General features: G+C 44.5%; 3 protein-coding genes across 5 annotated transcripts; 1 reads left to right on the top strand and 2 right to left on the bottom strand.

Moving 5' to 3' along the window:
• Positions 1-28: 28 nt before the first annotated feature.
• LOC123103589 (uncharacterized) lies at positions 29-2,455 on the bottom strand. 3 transcript variants are annotated; one of them, XM_044525229.1, is made up of 4 exons: positions 2,022-2,052; positions 1,836-1,908; positions 1,537-1,739; positions 29-496 (listed from the first exon to the last, which is right to left on the bottom strand). In XM_044525229.1, exons 1-4 carry the CDS (start codon positions 2,035-2,037, stop codon positions 294-296), a joined length of 495 nt encoding a protein of 164 aa, XP_044381164.1. In that variant the 5' UTR covers positions 2,038-2,052; the 3' UTR covers positions 29-293. The 3 variants fall into 3 exon arrangements, with proteins under 3 accessions (XP_044381164.1, XP_044381162.1, XP_044381163.1); XM_044525227.1 differs by lacking the exons at positions 1,836-1,908; positions 2,022-2,052 and adding an exon at positions 2,262-2,455; XM_044525228.1 differs by having other exon boundaries at positions 1,836-2,213.
• Positions 2,456-7,386, top strand: LOC123103588 (putative hydrolase C777.06c). The gene is made up of 12 exons (XM_044525226.1): positions 2,456-2,894; positions 2,982-3,145; positions 3,266-3,378; positions 3,635-3,676; positions 3,757-3,812; positions 3,999-4,075; positions 4,272-4,391; positions 4,914-4,990; positions 5,078-5,141; positions 5,400-5,450; positions 5,527-5,575; positions 7,023-7,386. The coding sequence occupies exons 1-12, from the start codon at positions 2,471-2,473 to the stop codon at positions 7,139-7,141; spliced, it is 1,356 nt and encodes a 451-aa protein (XP_044381161.1). The 5' UTR covers positions 2,456-2,470; the 3' UTR covers positions 7,142-7,386.
• A 238-nt stretch (positions 7,387-7,624) lies between these two features.
• LOC123103587 (protein HOTHEAD) lies at positions 7,625-12,647 on the bottom strand. Its single transcript, XM_044525224.1, has 6 exons — positions 12,228-12,647; positions 11,256-11,622; positions 9,359-9,672; positions 8,840-9,228; positions 7,946-8,520; positions 7,625-7,860 (listed from the first exon to the last, which is right to left on the bottom strand). Exons 1-6 carry the CDS (start codon positions 12,310-12,312, stop codon positions 7,806-7,808), a joined length of 1,785 nt encoding a protein of 594 aa, XP_044381159.1. The 5' UTR covers positions 12,313-12,647; the 3' UTR covers positions 7,625-7,805.
• Positions 12,648-13,067: the final 420 nt, after the last annotated feature.

The raw sequence follows: 13,067 nt of genomic DNA on the forward strand, positions 1-13,067 counted from the left end.
TGCCCGAGCAAATGACAAAAGTGTCAAGTGATAAATTGCATAAAGCTTCTTGGCAATTCAAACACAACAAAGTAGTTGTACAGTCATGTCACATTTTATACAGCTTCTGCTCAACGTAAGCGGCGGCGATACGATGGAGCATTCAGCTCGTGCAGCGATAGAGTTTGGCAATGCAAAATACAAAGCTTGCATGTGGATATGACGCAAATAATGCATCCACCTGGACATAGCCCACATAGTTTTCACAGCCACTGAAAATTCTGAAGACACAGTGTACACGATGCGCCCGATCTTCACTTGTCGGATTCTTTCTTCGGATGGATGGCCTCAACGATAGCTTCGATCTCTTCCTTGGCACGTTCAAACACGCCCGGGCCTTTGACTTTGCTGACAGGCGTGTCCTCACTTATATGATTGCTTGTACCATGAGTTTCGTTCTCATGGGTCTTCTTATGCATGTTTGCCTCACTGTGTTCCTTGGAATCCTTGTGCAATTCTGCAGGTAAATCAGAGCGGTGGATAAAAATCAAGACGGGGTACTAAACAGAGCACTACCAAAGAACCACAACTACCATGTATGAGGAAAGTAACACAAAGAATCAGGAATAAAGGAATTGAACACTAGAGGTTTTAAAGGAGGTACGATTATCTATTATGCCCTTCTTGTATCCTTATTGATACATCCTTCAATCGAAATGGTAACTTGTAGTGAAGCTATATTTCCGAAACATCTTTTATACCTGATGAATTTTTGTCCACAAAGTTCTATTGTTTCAGTTTGGGTGATGTTAGGTTATAAACCATAAAATTGTATGCTCAAGAAGTCTTCATTATAACTTAGACAAAGCTGAAAATCCAAATGTTCTTGGTCTTAGAAATCCCTGGTACACAAAACAGAATTTCCAAACTCGATTTCAGAGGAGGTTCTATTATCCTTTGCCCTTCTTGCATATACTTAATTTCTCTTTCCTTCCATCAAAATGGAAGGCCTGCTTTGTATACAGCTTCTAGATAAGTGCTATTTCAGAAACATTTTTCATGCTTGAATTTTTGTACACAAAACTATTGTTTCAGTCTGGGTGATTGTTAAGTTATAAACCTCAAATACATATGCCCAAGCTACCTCCATAACACCTCGGACAAAACTGAAAATTCAAATGTTCCCAGTCTCAGAAGACAAAACTCCTTTACAAAGAACACTACTCTTCTCAACAAGGTGAAGTCTCCCACAGAAGCCTACAACAGCTTAATAGTTCATCACTGCAAACAAATTAACTGAATATGCAGAACAGGAACAGCAAACAGAAAGTTCCCGTGAGCCTATGTCTTAGCATTCAACACAGAAGCACTGTTTCCAGTCAAACCCTGTCAGCTCTCAAGAATTGAAAAGCTAAAACTTGTGATACGGATGAGCTCTCAAGAATTGAAAAGCTAAAACTTGAAAAGCTACGGTGAGCATAACCTTAAGGTATGTAACAGGAAGCAATACTTGTCAAAGTTAAATTAGGCAAAATGACATCAACTTAAGTAAATTACCACCCTCCTTCCTGCGGGGACTGGAATGGTGCTCCATCTTATCGTGAACAGCCTCCACAAGAGCCTCGATCTCTTCCTTGGCCCGTTCAAACAGATTGGGGCCCCTGACCTTCTCCACAGGCGTGTTCTCGCTTATGTCGTCGCTTGTTCCGTGCGTCTCCTTTTTGTGGATGCTGCCTTTGTTCATTATTCGCACCACCACTCTGTTGAAATATGCAACAGCTTTCAGTGTCAGTAGTAGTGCACAAGAAACTAAAATGAAACAAGAGATTTGCACTCGACCAAAAATGCCTTTATACAATGAATGAATGAATGAATTGGAACAGCAACACGTGGCGCCAAGCTTGCTTTGCAGGAATGCGTAAGGGTTAACTGTAAAAAGCACCAAATACCCCGAGATCAAGAGGTTAAGCATCTACAGTACTTCGGTAACAAACAGGAAATTTCTAACTAACTGGTATTGGTAGGCTACAAGTTCAGAAAACCTGCACAAATCGACATGGTTAGCTTACTGCGGTCCCAGTTAACCGCGACGAACTACCCTTTAGGCAACAGCTCTCTCCACTAGAGACGGTAAGAAATGTTAATGATCCATCCGCTGATCCCATGTACGAGCGATCTAGCATATCCCGGGATCGGGCAAACACAGACAGCACGTGAAGTACGAGGATGGCAGGAAAGTTTTTGAAACAGAGCGGGATATGGAGAGAGAGATAGATTCGCGCCTGTGGGGGTGTGTCGTCGCCGGCGAGCCGGCGCGGCGAAGTCGATCTCCTGCGTGCTCCGGCCTCCGGGAGGGGGAGAGATGAGGACTGCGGCAATTGGGAGAGGACACGATAGGACAGGAAGGGAAGTGGGAGAAGAAAGAGACGGAATTATTCCTCGGCCCAGGCCGAAAGCTCATGTAAAGCCCACTTATGGTCTGTTGACCCACATGTCAGTGGTCAGGGCTCTCTGGACTATTGGCCCACATGTCAGTGACAGGGCCGTCGGAAGAGCCGCGCGGCTTTTCTTGAGCGTCGGGCAGGGAACTCGGGCCCACTTGCCAGCGTCGCCCCCTCCCGCCGCGAGGACGACAAGTGGCCAGCGTCCGCGGAGACCCCGTCGTTACCGACTCGCCGGCCGCCGCCGCAAGGCAGACAGACGCATCCGCGCTCTCCCGATGTCTGGAGCAACCGCCGCGGGCGCGATCGCCGCTCTCCTGCGCGCCCACCGCTTGCCCATGCTGCATTCGCCGTTCGCGTGCTCGCTCGCCGCGGCCCGCTCACTGGGCGCGCATCTCCCTCTCCGCGCCGCGGCGGCCGCCGCGCCGCTCTCCTCACGCCTCCCCCTCGTGCGCCTCCGCTCCGGCGCTTCGCGTACGTATATACAATCGTAATTGCATAGTTTACTGGTTGCGCCTCGGCTGTTCGACGTAATGCCTGTACCCCTGGTGAACCTTCCAGCGCGCTTCTTCTCCTCCTCCTGCGGCGCCCCTGGCAACGCTGTCTCTTCCTCGGCGGCGGAGCATGATGAGCCGCGGAAGTCGGAGCTCATCTTCCTCGGCACTGGCACCAGCGAGGGCGTCCCGCGCGTCAGCTGCCTCACCGACCCCTCCAAGACTTGCCCCGTATGACCCTCCACCTGCATCTCGTTATCAACCGCCGGTGGACCCACTTTGTTCTGCTTTCTCACAGTGCTCGCCGCTCGGTGTGATGTTGGCTGTTTGTTTGTTATGTCCTGTTCGCAGGTTTGCACCAAGGCAGCAGAGCCGGGGAACCGGAACCGAAGGCGCAACACCTCCATTCTCCTGCGTCATGTCACGCCGTCTCGCACTTCTAACATCCTCATCGACGCTGGCAAGTATGCACTACTTCTTGCACTGCCAGTTGCTTCTTCTCCCTTCCTCAACAAGTAACGGATTATCATACTTGAAGCTAGAGCTATGGGTAGGAATAGTAGAAAACACCCAGAGTATCACTGTTTTGAAGCAGAGTACCTGAAAGTTCTTCCATTCATAGTAGCTGATATAGAGGCTGTTTTTTGTAAATAATGTGCATCTACAAAGTAAAAAAATATTAATGAGTTATCACACCCTGATGATTAGTTCTTCTGTCAGGTTTTTCTACCATTCCGCGCTCCAGTGGTTCCCTGCTTTTGGGTACTGAACTGTTCACATCCTCTATTAGTATTTATTTTAAAGGAACATAAGTGTTGTTAACGTTTGGTGCTGATCTTCAGGTTGAGGGAGATTGATGCTGTCATTATTACTCATTCTCATGCTGATGCAATTGGAGGTCTGAGTGGTTCCAACCTTCTCAACTCCTATGCACCTTATAATTGAATCCTTGTACCATTTTTAAAAGTCCCGTCTAGTGTAAATGCTTTCTGCAACACAATTTTGTTTCTATTAATCGAGACGAGAAACCCATCATCCTTGTGGCCTTTTCCTTTCCAAAAAGATAACAGCATGAATGGTGCAGGCCTTGATTGTCTTCGTGATTGGACGAACAATGTCCAGCCCTCCATCCCAATTTATGTGGCACCGCGTGATTATGAGGTTTGAAAATCTTGTACTTAGTTATGTTGTATGTTATTTTTTCTAGTATTACAGCCTCAGAAAATTTTATGGAATACATGAAAATCCATTATGCCATTTTATTAAAAAAATCACGGCCTTCCCATTTTTGGTTTATACTATATCTTTACAGCTGGCTCAGTTTTCTTTCCTTTCCCCCTTTGCTGGTTTGTATCAGGTGATGAAGATGACACACCACTATTTGGTCGACACAAGTACGGTTATACCTGGTGCAGCAGTTTCAACATTACAATTCAACATTATGAAAGAGGAACCATTTACTGTTCAGGATCTTGAGGTTTGTAATCTGAAACAACAACTTCAAAGCAAGAAGTGGACTTATACTTCTAAGCTGTTCGCTTACAAATTACAAATGATATTCTCCCTTTAGACTCAGTGAGATGTAGTAAGGAAATAGTCCATGTAGTCAGGTATACAAATATGCATTTAACTCCTTTATTTTGATCAGTTATAATGGGATGGGATCACTTAATTGATTGATAGTGTTGTTAGTAACAGCCAATAGGGCAATTTACCAGCGCAATTCAGACAAGATGCCTTCCAGTAAGTTTGAGTAAATCTGTTTTCATTGATGGCTCGAGGTAATATGGAGAACTTTTGGGTAGAAACATAATATGGAGAACTTACCAACCTGTGGCTGTGGAGCTAAGTAAACCTGTCATGAGCTCAATTTTTATGTATCCTGCTCAAATGCAAAATTACTTATTCATTAGGTTTGTATGTGTTGAGTATACTTGGGATTCATTACAGATTCTCCTATTCAATTTATTTTGCTAAAGATGTAATGTCTACATTTCAGGTAATTCCTTTGCCTGTATGGCACGGTCAGGGTTACCGTTCCCTTGGTTTCCGTTTTGGTGACATATGCTACATAAGGTAGATTGAGTTCACTGGAAGGCCTGTTTATTGTAATGACTTGTGTTGTTGGTAGGCATCTTATCTGAATTGCTCTGATGTTTGCAGTGATGTCAGTGATATACCTGACGAAACCTATAAACTTCTGGAAGACTGTCAACTTCTTATATTGGTATTCCTTTTTTTTTCCTTTCTTGTTTTGCATCTCTGGTTGTTAAATCATGAAATTGTTTCATTTGACTGTTGTACGCAGCTAACTTTGTTTTCTTGCGTATCTCTGATTTTTGAATCATGAAATAGTTAGATTCATCTGAAAGATGTACATTTCTTATGCTGCTAACTTTTGTATTGAGCTACTTGTGCATCTCTCTTGAGTATTCACTGTTGACTATGAATTGGATTGATCTTGGTTTTATGTAACTTACTACAGGATGCTCTTAGACCTGATCGTTCTTCTTCAACACACTTTGGATTACCTAGGGTAAGTTATAACACATTAGTTCTACCTTCTTACTATTTCACTGTATCAAGTTATGATATATTCTTCAACTATACAGGCCCTCGAGGAAGTCAGGAAAATCAAACCAAAAAGAACGCTGTTTACCGGTATGGCCTGACTAACCAATCATTTTGTTGCTTCTTTTTATACTAATTTATAGTGAACGTTTTTTCCCCTTACAAAATAGCTCAGGAGTTGTATTGAGATTAGGGCACATGAGATCTGTCGTTTAATTCCAACTCCTTTGTTTGGTATCTAATGGGAATTATGTGTGGGAAATTGACAGAGAAGTTTATTCCGTTATTTGTATAGTGGGAATTGATGCAAGATTAGACAAGCGATGATGACATAAGTCATGATGAAGGGGTTAAGATGTCACCACTAAAACAATTCCCTCCCAATTCCCATCCCCTCCCTTGTTAATAAAACGGTGGGAGTTGGACTCTCAACTGTCATGCCTAATTCCTCATCAATTCCCATGCCCCTAACCATACGATGGATTTAAAGTCTCATACCCCTTCAATCCTCACCCCCTAGCTCTAATTACACCCAACCAAACATGCTGTCAGTGTCAGCTCTTAAGTGCATTTTTGAGTTTCTCTGGATCCACAAAACATAACGCACTCTTAAACAGACTGCACAGTTTGCAAGAGAAAAGTTTAACATGATTTTAGTTTACAGTTGAGAAATGTCACCTATCTGTTGTTTAATGGACATGATTTCATCTAGAAAAGTAACAAGGACAACTATTTGATCTCCTTAGGGAACTGTTAAGCAAAACTCTTAACACACGTTGACATTGTTATTTCTTACTCTTGCAGCTTTTGATGTTAGATATTAGTCCCTCCGTTCCTAGATATAGGGTGTATAGTTTTTTGCTCGAATATTAACGCACAGGCTGGGAAGGCAAATTCCGTTGCTTTTGGACGTAAAAGCCCCTAGGCGGACCATGTGAGGCTAGATGGAAAATAGGTAAATCGGGGGATCCTCTCTCTCCTGATCAGATTACTTCCATATAAATATCGCCCTTGCGTTAATATTTGAGCAAAACACACCCTATATGTAGGAACGGAGGGGGTATGATCTGTTAAGAAACGCGAAATAGAGAGAGGTACCGAGAGAAATTAACACGATCGGCTGGGCATGCAAGCTACACGATTTGTTAAAAGGAGAAAAAAAAAGAATATTGATTCCTAAATCTAAGGGATTTCATGCGTGGGAGCTGATCGGTGGAGGGGTAAAATTGACAACAAAGGCAATACATCCTCTATTCCGGATTTTTTTTCTCAAAAAACTATACACCTTATATCTAGGAACGGAGGGAGTAGTATATCACCTCTCAAATACTTGTCCAAGAAAGTAATAAATTGCGCCTGAACACATTAAATCTCAATATTTACGTCGAACACAGTTCATAATTATTGATTCCAGGAATGGAGTCTTGGAAACTTTATCGCAATATTTTCTTCTTGACATGGAACTATGGGAAGCTTATAGCCTTATTTGATCAAATGGCATGTGCTCATCTTCCATTATTTTGAATGGTATCTTCAGGGATGATGCATTTAATGGACCATGAGAAAGTGAACGATGATCTTGCCAGGCTGATGGAAACAGAGGGGCTTGACGTCCAGCTTAGCTATGATGGTCTCAGCACACCTGTAAGGCTCTAGAACTATTGGACACACACGATATGTTATCTTTTGGGCACTGTTGAACGGTGGTTACAGATTTTCTGTAGTTTCATTTCAGTAAAATGGTCACAACATGTAATCCGTTGAACTCCTCACGTCAAGCTTTCCTTTTACTTATCTTTCTCCCCCCCACCCATCCTCATCAACAGAGGAATTATATGTACTAGCAAATTTAGTCCTTACATCGATGATGAAATAAAGTTTCAGCACAGTGGTTTGTTTCATACTTTCTGTAGTTGAGACTTTTTTTTTTGGTATACTGCACCACTATTAATGGATTTAAATAGTGGATCCTTCCCCGGACCCTGACACCCTGCGCAAGCGGGAGCTACATGCACCGGGCTATTAATGGATTAAATAGTTCTTGTAGATGTTTTATCAAACCATTCAAGTAAGATTAGGGACCGTATACTGAAGCAATTCATCAGGGCTTGTGTCTCATACTCTACTTAAGAAGAAAAGGAAGAAAGATGAGTTGATAAACAATTTAATGGGCAATATCGTACGCGACAAATAGTTACTGGGTACAGATGAAACTCCTAGAATGTCTTACATTGGTGATTCACACTGGATCCCAGCAAAAATTAGTGATTTCTTTTCTAGGTCACACACACATCATAAAAGGCAGGTGTTCAGGAATCTACTACACCCCAGCTGCTCGTCCTAGCCGCTGCCTTAAGATCTTCACTCCAAAGTACCTGAGCATAAAGTATGATTAGAAGCCATTACAGTTTAAAATTGAGCATTTATTTTGCCAAGAAAGTTATGTTCTGCATTAAGTACCTGCCCATCATCATGACCGTGGCTTGAGGGTTGGTCCCTGGTGACCTAGAGAACGTTGAGCCATCAACAACCCGGAGCCCTGAGACTCCAAGCACTCGGTGCTGCTGGTCGACCACCTTCCCTACATGGCACCCACCATGGTAGTGCCAGATGGTGATTACCGTGTCCTTGCAAAATTGCTCCAGGGATTCTGTGGTATTGGTATGCTTGGGTATCAGATTCACGTTAGCCCGCACGCTCATGTTGAGCACCCTTTCTATTTCATATCCAGCATCATCATCAGGAGTCAGATGAGCGAAACTGTTTGTCTTCAATATTTTCTCAATGGTCTTGATGCCATAGACACAACGGCTGAGATCTTGTGGATGGCTGAAATAGTTGAAAGTAACTGCCGGGTTGTTCTTGACATCAGTGTCTGCAAGGACAAGATGGCCTGTAGACAGTGGACCATCGATCTTCTCAAGGATAAAGCCACCCTGGAACACCTCTTTGGGTAGACTAAGTTTGTTATGTGCATACTCCCTGGCTAGTTCCAGGCTTCTTTGCTTCGGAGGAACTGTGGACAGCTGTCCAATCTGTATTGATAGGAATGTAGTATGGTGCATTGGATCGGCAACGGCAAAAAATAAAATAAAGGAATAACTTCACATGATTAATTATGCATGCAATGATGACATAGTTATACTTGCATTTCAAGACATAAGTTTCATTTTGACTCATAGCGAATGATATAGTTATAATTTAAGGCTTCAATAACTTATATGTTGCATACCCAACTACCCATCTTAATTCTAGATTATCAAGAATAAAGCTTCATACAGTGCAAATCTGAATCTTGTGGTGATATTACATAATTTGGAACTATGCAAGTAAGTAGTAAGATTGGTGCCAAACCTCAGCAGACATGATTCCGTGGTGGCAGTGGATGCTATCTTCTGACTGGCCAAAACCACTGCTGGCCTCGATGAACACACCGGCTTCAGTTATCCCGACAGTCTCAATCAGTGACTGCCGCGGGGGGCTTTTCGTAGGTATGAAGATGGAGTTCATGGGGTTGTCGGCCATCCCTTTCCCCACATACTTGTTGTGGAGAACAACAGGAATGTTATGATTCTTAAGATCATTCTTTGGCCCAATCCCACTGAGGAGTAGCAGCTGGGGGCTGCCAATTGCACCAGAAGAGATGATAATTTCGCTATCTCTGTTGTTGTTGAGGAGTGCCTGGTGGAGTCTCCCGTCCTCATCAGCAAATTGTACCCCGATAGCCCTTGGTCTCAGTCGTCCTGCATAGGAGTTCATGTTATTGAAAAAGGGTACATGATGGCCAATGTCTGTTGTAGTATCTACACTTTCTGTTGTAGAAATTCTAGAGTGTTTTGGAAGAGAAGTAAGCTTTTAGGAGCTTGGATGTACCTTGTTGCGAGTCGAACACTATCTTGTGCACACTAGCATGAAGCAGGACCCTCAGGTTGTTACGGTCTCCAGCTGCGAGCAAGTCGGCTGCTGTGTGGCGGTGGCCATTTGCGTCGAAGATGGTGCCGCCAACCTTGGTCCCAGAAACATGGTCATAGGTGTACCCATTGAAAGGGGATACACCTGCTTCAACAAGCCCATCCCGCAGTGCAGCCTGCCAAGGCGCGATCTTAGGCCACTGGACAACCTTATCCTCTACCCAAGGGTAGGACTCATTCACCAGGTCTTCTTCCCAGCCAACATCCTGCACGAAGCTGTTGGTCCAAGAAACACAAGGTATGTAAGTATCAGGTTTGATGGAATAAGTAAATTGCCTTCAGCAATAATACTGAGATGATATTTCTGTTTTTCTGAAAGACACTATGGCATGCTTATCAATTACAAATGCATGTTTGCTAATTCATCTTCATGGGTTTCGTTTTGCTAATGCGATATGTCAGAAACTTATTCTTGGTTCAAACTTTAAGTTGCGCTGAACTGTACTGCGGTTACGGTTATCTCTTGGGCTTTGCTTAGCTATCATAGTTACCATGGGCATCAAAGAATTGTTGATATGCCCATGTGATCTTGTTTTGTTGCCTCCTTCAGTAATACACCCTCTGTTCCTAAATATAAGACATCTCTGCTGTTCAAATTGAACTATATAGCTGTATGATTCCAACAGGAAACATGTGACAGTACTATATTTAGGAACGGAGGTAGTACTATATAGCTGTATGATTCCAACATGAAACATGAGTCATTTTTGTATGATTTTAATTCTGTGAGAGAAACAGAGCATGTGTTACTGTCAGGGCCAGTTATTACTTTGCACTACCAAAGCCGAGGCACTTGAATGCAAATTAATGCAGTACCTTCTTGTTTTTCTTTATGTTATCAAGTTGCCCACGAGTGCCAATTTGTACGCAGGTACTCATTGTTAAAAACGCTGCCAGTTTTGCAACTACACTGAAATAATAACCAAAATATAAGTGGAAGAATGTACTACTGACATAACCCAAATTACTGAAGTGGATAAAAGTGAATGACAATATTCTTCTCTGCTTTACTGAGAGGGGTCGGCCCCCTTTATATAGCAGACAGGACTTGACCGACAAGCCGGCAAGTCTATTCAAACTCTAATACGATATCTGAGCTGATTGTACTCTTTCCTAACAAACTTGCTTAATCAACTAGGACTCTAATTAATTAAGGCTCCACGTTTGATGATGAATGCAATATCTAAACTGACCGTACTCTTTCCTAACAAACTTGCTTAATCAACTAAGACTCTAATTAAGGGACAAGACTCCATGTTTGATGGGCTGGTCCACATAACAATAAGGTCATGGTCCAATCGAGAGCAGTGTCGGGTATGGTAATGCAGAGCATAAATGATTTTGGCAGGGTAATCTTAGTACTTTGGGGAGAAATTTGAGCTTGTTATTTTGTGCATGTAAGAACAGTTGCTCTTGCTGTCCATTTCAGCAATCTGCAAATGCAGAGAGCTGGTTATAGCAGCATACTACATTGCTAGGGTGGCAGCACTCAAGCAGACCTCTGCATTTATTTCCTCCTGGCGCTATCACTGCTCACTGCCCTGCATTTACCCTAGATCTGACATTTACTGGCCCGAAAGGGACACGTCTTGTGCTGCTGCATAGACTGAATCATGACATGGCATTTTACCTAAGCTAACTTGATTCTGGGTTAACATGAAAGGGACAGTGTTGTTGATTTTGGGTTAACTTGCGTAGACTGCTTTCACGTTTATCATGCGCAGAGACAGAGGGAAGAATGATGATATACTACAACTCTTAAGAATGATGATACGGAACCTCAGCAGTGCATTGCGTACCTTGAGCTGGCTCGGCTGTAGAAGCCAGCATTGATGCAGGTGCCGCCGCCGAGCACCCTTGCCCGGGCATTGATGACGCCGTCGGTGGAGACGAAGGCCTGCGACGAAGAGTCCGGCGCCGTGTTGCTCAGGCCAATGTGGAAGTTCTCCATGTAGGAGACGTTGCGGTTGCCGTAAGGGGACCCGCCCCTCTCCAGCACGAGCACCTTGTACTTGAGCGACAATGTCGCCGCCAGGGGGCAGCCGGCGGTGCCCCCGCCGACGACAATGTAGTCGTAGCTGTCGTGGCGCATCGCGGGGAAGCTGCTCGCCTTCTCGAGGGGAGGGAGGTTCCTCAGCGTGAATGGCGGCTTGGCCGTGCCCCTGCCTGCAGGTACAAGTGTTCCATACTGTTTGTTATTGCTCGCTTTGTTTGTTGCTGGGCTCTAAAGTTCGCAAGTTCTAGTTTGTTCTTTTGGCAAAAGAATGTCCCAATCTAGTGGTTGAGCACTTGGGCTAATGTACTTGTTAACTATTTCATCAGTGTCTGGTCTCCTGGTATTATGCTACATTGCTACTCCAGATAAACAGGTACACCTTTTTATAGCATGATATACTCTGTCCATTCCTTTGTGTACTCTATTTTCTACTAGTAAATAAAATATATAAAGATGTGAATAGTGCATGGTCCTCTATCTGTTACAAAAAAGGAAAAACATAATCCGAGGGCACAAGATAATGACCGGAACCAAAATGTCCGAGGAGAGAAGTTCATCCACTGAATCTGAATGAGCAAGCGACTACTGGGAGAAGAAGGAAAACAGAAGCTGAGAAGCGCAGGTGCAGCATTGCTTCTTGCTAAGCGAGCAATCAATCTCCCAGGCAGCATTGCAAGTTCTTCACCGGGAAGGGTGGAGCAGAGGTGTTTGGATGGAAGCAGAAACGCTCAAGAAACACGGACAGCATGCATGGAGTCAGAGGTGAGGCCCGCACCTTGGGATAATCCGAGGAAGCAGAGGCAGGCCACGAGCTTGATGCAGAGCGAGGACGCCGCCGCTCCCTTGCTGCTGGAAGCCATGGAACCTGAGAAGCACCTGCCAGGCTAAACCGTGGATTGGTGCCGGTCGACGGTGGTGGCTGGCTCTACGCCTCTAGCTGTCCACTACTTCCTTCCAGCTCGCTGTGGAGCTCTCCAAGGTCGCCCGCCGGACTTGACCCGTTTATGTAGGCGGCGCCGGAGGGAAGGACCGGAGGCCAATGGAGTAGCGTGTGCGCATTGAAGAGAGCTCACCAGCCGCAGTAAGTGCCATTGAATGCGGAGGGAGCACTGCCCCGGTACAACTGTGATTTATGGGCTTCATCAACCAACCAACCAATGCAGGGCTGCGCCGGATACAGGTACGTACCCACACCCACACCACCCCCCCCTCCATTTACAAGAATGAATGACTGTCGCATCCATCCTTCCCAGTTTTCTTATGCTTCTCTGCGCATGGCACTCGCCCAACTGGTCGCGCCAGCGCGGCATTTTCTGTCTTCTTGGCAAAGAATATGTGTGGATGCTGCATTTCTTTTCTTAATGGCGACAGTCCTGTTCTGTAGCAGATGATGGCGTGCATGAATGCCCATTATTCCATAGAAAATGGCCGGCTCTAGAAAATGCACTGTGCTGTTTTTTATACCGGTTGCAGAAAGGGCGTGCTGCTGTGAGTCTTCTTTTTTTTTAGCGGGGAAGGGTGTGCTGCCATGTTGACGCACCATGCTGACGTACGTATCTCCCTCTAGGTGGCTTCAATTCCGAGACCATGGTTCCGATGAAGATAATCCATGGTG

Source organism: Triticum aestivum, chromosome 5A (genome assembly GCF_018294505.1).
Source record: "Triticum aestivum cultivar Chinese Spring chromosome 5A, IWGSC CS RefSeq v2.1, whole genome shotgun sequence".
NCBI classification, from domain to species: Eukaryota; Viridiplantae; Streptophyta; class Magnoliopsida; order Poales; family Poaceae; genus Triticum; species Triticum aestivum.

Coding starts and splice junctions, on each gene's coding strand:
- LOC123103589 (XM_044525227.1), bottom strand. CDS start 2,440: ATGAGCTTTCGGCCTGGGCCGAGGAATAATTCCGTCTCTTTCTTCTCC. Junction 1,740..2,261: donor GCGACGACACACCCCCACAG/GCGCGAATCTAT, acceptor ATATTTCAACAG/AGTGGTGGTGCGAATAATGA. Junction 497..1,536: donor TCCCCGCAGGAAGGAGGGTG/GTAATTTACTTA, acceptor ATTTACCTGCAG/AATTGCACAAGGATTCCAAG.
- LOC123103588 (XM_044525226.1), top strand. CDS start 2,471: ATGTCAGTGGTCAGGGCTCTCTGGACTATTGGCCCACATGTCAGTGAC. Junction 3,813..3,998: donor TCATGCTGATGCAATTGGAG/GTCTGAGTGGTT, acceptor TGAATGGTGCAG/GCCTTGATTGTCTTCGTGAT. Junction 4,991..5,077: donor GGTGACATATGCTACATAAG/GTAGATTGAGTT, acceptor TGATGTTTGCAG/TGATGTCAGTGATATACCTG.
- LOC123103587 (XM_044525224.1), bottom strand. CDS start 12,312: ATGGCTTCCAGCAGCAAGGGAGCGGCGGCGTCCTCGCTCTGCATCAAG. Junction 9,673..11,255: donor TACAGCCGAGCCAGCTCAAG/GTACGCAATGCA, acceptor TTGGACCAACAG/CTTCGTGCAGGATGTTGGCT. Junction 7,861..7,945: donor ACGGTCATGATGATGGGCAG/GTACTTAATGCA, acceptor CTTTATGCTCAG/GTACTTTGGAGTGAAGATCT.